The 6518-nt window shown below is 34.5% G+C and overlaps 1 protein-coding gene across 1 annotated transcript; it reads left to right on the top strand.

The window, feature by feature from the left end:
• The first annotated feature begins 465 nt into the window (after positions 1–465).
• Positions 466–6166, top strand: LOC110716774 (dihydroceramide fatty acyl 2-hydroxylase FAH1-like). The gene is made up of 6 exons (XM_021895406.1): positions 466–549; positions 1954–2046; positions 2207–2320; positions 2509–2688; positions 5542–5688; positions 5993–6166. The coding sequence occupies exons 1-6, from the start codon at positions 466–468 to the stop codon at positions 6110–6112; spliced, it is 738 nt and encodes a 245-aa protein (XP_021751098.1). The 3' UTR covers positions 6113–6166.
• Positions 6167–6518: the final 352 nt, after the last annotated feature.

Below are 6518 nucleotides of genomic sequence, written 5' to 3'. Positions count from 1 at the left end.
ACTTATTGGTTAAATAAAAACCAAAAAAAGAAAATAAACAAACACCTTCATTCCCCCTTCCTAGCCCGCCGGAAAAACTCCCCCCTTCTCAGTCCGCCGGTAAATTCACCCCTCCTTGCTCGTCGGTTCACTCTGCCCTTCCCAGCCTATCTTAAAAACCTCCCTTCCTAGTCTCATCCTTTCCAGATCCAGCCCATCCTAAAATCTCGACACTTTCCCTTTCCTCATTTTCTTTCTCTCTCCTTTCCACACCCCAAATATGTTGCTCTTTCACCACTTAAACACCGTTTTGGTGGATGGGGGAAATTTTCGGTTAGGAAAATCTTTCATTTAGGGTGGAAAGCTTTCGTTTTGATTTTGGGGTTTGAGTTTGGGGCGATTTGAGGTGGTTTCAGGGTGGCGGGTTCAAGTTTTAGGTGGTTCTGGTTGTGGGGTTAGGGAGGTGATTTGTGCGGTCATGTGGCTATGGAAGGAGGATGGTCTTGGGGGTGGGGCAAGAGGACGAGGAGGCTGTCCAGGCTGAGGCAGGTGGCTATGGTTGTCGGGCTGGTTAGGGGTTGTTTAACATTTAATTTTTTTATTTTTATTGGACCACTAAGATGCCGACATGAGGAAAATTACCTTCAATAATAGGTTGTTGAATTTTGTTGATCGGTTTGGGATTGTTAGAAAAAAAAACAGAGGTGAAAATTGGGATTATTGCAGAATAATCAAAAGTTGGAATTATTTAAAGTAAATTGATCAAAGTTGGAATAATTAAAGTGTATTTTTCCAAATTAATATTTAAAAAGTTTATATATTTAAACAACCCACTAGAATTTTTTCTTATTTTATTTGTCAAAGTTTATTAGATTTCATTTACATTTTAAATTAGGAAAAATTATAAAAAATAATCCCAACTTTCATCAATTTTGGTACAATAATCCCAACTTTGGATTATTCTAGAATAATCCAAACTTTGGGGGGTCTTCTTTTTCTTCAGTCCTAATGACCGGTTACCGTTGAGAAAGTTAATTTTTTTTATTATGTTTTTTTAAAAGCCACATGTCAGCACATAATTAGCCCAAAATTAATTGTTTTTTTTTTTAAAAAAACTTAGAAAATTAAAAAAAAAAAACAAAACAAAAAACCCACCACCCCTTCCTCCTTAACCACCAGCCCCCACCCAAACCACCCCTCCACCAACCCTCCCCCACCCCTTCCAGCAGCCCCCATCGAAAAACACCCGTGGAAAATTTCCCCCACCCGCCGAAACACCTCCCCTCCCTTCCCCCACCCAGTAAAAACTCCCCCTCCTGTTCTCCCACCCTCGAAAACATCGAAAATTGAGCCCCCTTGCCGTTTTCGGTATTTTCAAGGGTGGGGGAAAGGGAGGGATAAGAGGAGTTTTTACGGGGTGGGGGAAGGGAGGGGGGAGGATTTCTTGGGTGGGGGAAGGGAGGGGGAGGTGTTTCGGCGGGTGAGAGGGGCTGGTGGAGGGGGTGGGGAGGGCTGGGTGGGGCGGGTGGTTTTGAGGGAGGGAATTTTTTTTTTTTTTTTTTTTTTTTTTGTTTTTTTGGTTTTTTAATTTTAATTTATTTTATATATTTTTTTTAATTTCATTTATTTTTGGACCAATGACAAGCTGACACATGTCATGGTGACTTCTTATTAAAGGTTGTCGACTTTTGTTGACCGGTTGAGATTATTGTACCAAAATTGTCCAAAGTTGGGATTATTGTACCAAAATTGTCCAAAGTTGGGATTATTGTACCAAAATTAATGAAAGTTGGGATTATTTTTTCTAATTTTTCCTTTAATTTATAGAAATTCCAAATGAGATGATAAAGAAATGAAGAAATTCAAACTTTATTCTTAATAGAAATTTTAATTAAGAAATGCGAACTTGTATTATATTACTTGCTTGAATTTAAAGTCAAAAGCTCTATTGTGTGACATTACAATTGTTTGTAGGTTGGTCACCTTGGCGAATCTTATGACGAATGGGTACACCAGCCTATTGTTAGTAACGAAGGCCCTCGTTTCTTCGAAAGTGATTTTTGGGAGGTATTCGTCTCTAATTTCTTAGATATATTATGTGTTCTTATTTTTCCTTTTAACTTCACCCTTGAATACATATTTAGGCAACAATTGATTAAGGTATGCCTCTATTCTATGAAAACCCTTAAATGCATTCAGTTTCCTGACATGTATTTCCTTTATACAGTTTCTAACCCTAACTGTGTGGTGGGCTATTCCAACTATCTGGCTTCCAGTTGTGTGTTGGTGCATCTCCATGTCTATACGGATGGGTCACACTCTTTCTGAGATTGGACTACTGGTGATTTTTGGTATTTTTGTGTGGACATTTATTGAATACACGTTACATCGTTTTCTCTTCCACATTAAAACAAAGAGCTATTGGTTAGTTATGTCTCGCCTATCCTTTTAACTTTTAACTTATATTTGATTTGATAAAAATGACGGAGTTGTACATCTCTTTGGTTGCTCTTTTATCTTCTCATGTGATTTAGTAATGTATGGTTGTACCAATGTATAGTCTTTATTCTTCTCAAAAAAAAAAAAAAGTATAATCTTTATAGGGGTAACACTATCCATTATCTTATTCATGGCTTTCATCATAAGCACCCTATGGATGGCTTGCGTCTTGTTTTCCCTCCTGCTGCAACAGCAATCCTATGTTTTCCGGTTAGTTGATTCTTAATTATGTTTTTGGAAAGACTATATTGACACTCAAATTGATTCTAGTTAATATTACTACTAATTATATAAGCAACCATTTTGAAACAATTTGTTGTAGCTTCTAAATACATGAAATTATTTTTGTTGTTTTAATGATGGATTGTTATTAACGCATTATTGCTGAGGCTTTATTCTCCTCACCTTATTCTATTTATTCTAAAAAAAGGCATATCAGATTGTACCAAACTAGTAGTTCTTCTTTTTTCAGTTTGCTTATTGTTGTATATTTTAAATTTTGCTTGTGTAAAAATGTTGTAAATAGAGATAAAAAAAAAAAAAAAAAAAAAGATTAGAAAATTCGAAAAATAATGCACAGGCTATTCGAAGTAGTTTAGCACCTGACTTAAGAATTCACCTTAAAGACAAAACCCTCAATGCAGTTATGCAGGCAAGTAAAACTTGATAGCAATGTTAGGTATTTGTTTGGGAGGACTCTTGTTCTATTTTTGATGATAATTCTTTGTTGCCTTAGTGTCCCTATTCACTTCAAGACTATGTTTATTAACATGGCTGTGATGTGGAGTGTAATTTCTATAAATCTCGTATCGCATGGACAAATCATTAATCATGAAATTAAATATCATTTCATTAATTATTTGGCTTTTTTGTCTTCATCTGCTTCCAGATTTTGGGTAGAATATACATACTTGATATATCTCTGGAACTTAATATGATTTGTTCTACTGCAATGCCTTACAAAGTCTCGGGATATTTGGGTACTTTATTAGTTACCACTGTCCATAGCAGGGGCGGATACACGTGGGGCTCAAACGGGTTCATTGAACCCACAGTTTTTTTGGGAAAAATGGTTATAATCATTATTTGTGCGACATTATTCTAGATGTTGAAGTGCAGTACAATGGTAATTTTTATCTTGAACCAGTGTTGTAGATCAAGGGTTTGAATCCTACCCTTATCTTCTTTTTTTAATTTTTTTGAATCGATTATGGAAGAAACTTCCTATCTCCTTTTCCCCCCAAATTGAAACCCCAACCTCAACCTTCTCCCTCTTAACTCAACATCGCCCAACCTGCACGCACCCACCATCCATTTACCATTTTCTTGCGCACCATTCGTCCACTCCTCCAAGAAAATGAAATTCCGACCCTGTCAACACTGAGCGTTTGAGCACAGTACAATAACTAGGAGTTTTAATTAACTCCTTATTTTAAAATTTTAACTTATTATTAATATTTGATGATTGTTAATTGCCTAATTTGATAAATAATTGACATATTAAATACTTATAGTTAATTGCGGAGTTAGATTCTTACTTAACATATTTTATTTGATATATAAGTGGCAGTGTTTAATTCATTTGTATATATTAGCCGGGGTTTTTAATCTGTGTTTAATACTTTTGGGGTTAGAAGTCAGAATGTTAAATTATTTGGAGATAAAAGTTATTGAGTTGCAATTTTACATTTACTGTATAAAAAAACTACTAGAATGTTACTCATACAACAATAATTAGTAGTAAACATATGAATTGTGCTAGATTTAGTGATGATGTATTGACACAATTCCAATATATGAAAAATGCTTTTATATGTAGATTTTTTTTTGTTTTTTTATTTTTATTTTATTTTATCTAAATGCAATCTGAAATTTGAACTTATATATTAAATCTTTAATTAAAATATCTTCATTTTTTTCACAATTTCGAACCCACACTTCGAAAATCCTGAATACACCACTGGACCATTGCAGAAAGCGTTAAATTTCATATTGCATTCACATCCTATTTTGATAGTGATAATTACTGTTGATACACAAATTAACACTGTGTTTGGATAAAAAAAAGGAGGAAGGAAAAGAAGGGGAAGGAAGAGGAGAAGAGGATGGGAGGGAAAGGGAGGGGAGAGAAGAATGTTGAATTTTCCTTCCAAATCTCTCCATTGTTGAAGGGATCAATTTCCAACAATTTAATCCTTCTATTTCTCTCTCCTCCAATTTCCTTCCTTTCTCATTTGTTATCCAAATGAAAGATATTCCATCTTTCCATTTCCCTTCCCTTCCTTTCAATTTCCTTCAATCCAAACACACCATAAGGGAATAGGGTACCGTAGTTAGTGGGTCATATGTAAGAAAGTTTAGGAAAAAATTATTATCGGGGACGTTTGTGTAAGATTAGTGTTAGAAGTGGTGTTTGTAGAAAAAAGTTAAAAAAAATGTTGCTAGTAAGTTAGGTGGGGAATAATTCGCCATAAAATAGGTATAAAGTAAAAGTGTAACGAACAAAAAAGGAACTTATTATTTCGATGGAAAATGCAACCACTTTAAATAGAAGGGAAACAATTATATTTCTTTAATATAGAATAGTCTAGTCTAATCTTATAGAGACAAATTGTGATTGAGAAACAATTGTAGCGAGGCAATAGACTAGAAGCTAGGTGAAACATACTACCATCTTACATACTCTTTAAACCTAAATTAACAGGAGGTTAATCTGAAAGCAAGTGCAAAGAAATGATACCCTTGAAAAGAGCTATAATGGTACCAAGCTATAATTTATGAATCAAACAGATGGGGTCGAGGGAGGTAGAGGGGAATAATATGTAAATTAGTTTGACTGTATATATTTCACCGTATAGAACTGAAAAATATTTTCAGCATAGGATAATTTGAAATGTAACTCATTAGTTGAAATGAATTAAACCTCATGCTTAATGGTTTATTATAACAACTTTTCTACCCTTTTTCTCTCTCTGATGACCATTTTATAACAACGTAGATTTGATTGGTATACAGATTTTGGACTAGTGCTAGTTTTGTCTCTGATTTTCGTTTCTTTTCCAGTTTTGGAATTTGGTCAGGATCTTTGCAACACCATCCACTACCCCCGCCATTTTTGGAGGTAGCTTATTCGGATATGTAATGTATGATATCACTCACTACTATCTACATCACGGGAAGCCATCTAATGACGTATCAAAACATCTAAAGGTATGCTTACAGCTTACTTTTATCCTTATACTTGAACACTGGATTATTTTTATTTTATTTATTTATTTATTTATTTTTTTTGAAGAACACTGGATTATATGGCAAAGTCAATTTATATCAAAATTCATTTTATGGGTCACTTGTCATATTAGAAATATTTCAAAGGTTCTCGAGAAAGTTGGGATCATGTTTATGTCCTAACTACGTGTGATGGACTAAACTTCTCTAAAACTTATATTCTGTTGTGAGATTGTTCTTGGATTGAGTCTATTACAATGTGTAATGATTTCGTTCCCGTTTTCAGAGATACCACTTGAATCATCACTTCTGCATTCAAGACAAGGGCTTTGGCGTAACGTCGTCAATGTGGGATAAAGTGTTTGGAACACTACCGCCTCAAAAAACCACTCAGGATTGTAAATAAAAAAATATGATCACTCGTACCATTGTTCTTCCATCTTCTTCACCCTGATCTAGTTTGTCTAGGGAAAAAGTTTGTATAACACTACCGCCTCATGTTTGTATAACACTACCGCCTCATGTTTGTATAAACAACTGAGACCGATATATTATCATTGCTTATTTATGGAACGGAAAAAAAAAATATTAATAAAAAATTATCTTCTTTTACGCTACGTATTTCTCAAATATTTTGGTGGTAGAATCTCCTAGATGGGGCCAGGTTTGTTGGGATGCTAAATGACTGTATTTAAGAGAAAGCGTAAATGAAATCAGCGAGTAATTTTTATTATTTCCTCCGTTACAGATTATGTGTAACGATTTGACATAACGAAGAGAGGAAATATGTCTAATCGTTGTACATGACCTGT

The sequence above is a fragment of the Chenopodium quinoa genome, unplaced genomic scaffold (assembly GCF_001683475.1).
Source record: "Chenopodium quinoa cultivar QQ74 unplaced genomic scaffold, ASM168347v1, whole genome shotgun sequence".
In the NCBI taxonomy this organism is placed as follows: domain Eukaryota; kingdom Viridiplantae; phylum Streptophyta; class Magnoliopsida; order Caryophyllales; family Amaranthaceae; genus Chenopodium; species Chenopodium quinoa.
This window is presented reverse-complemented; position numbering and strand designations above follow the sequence as displayed.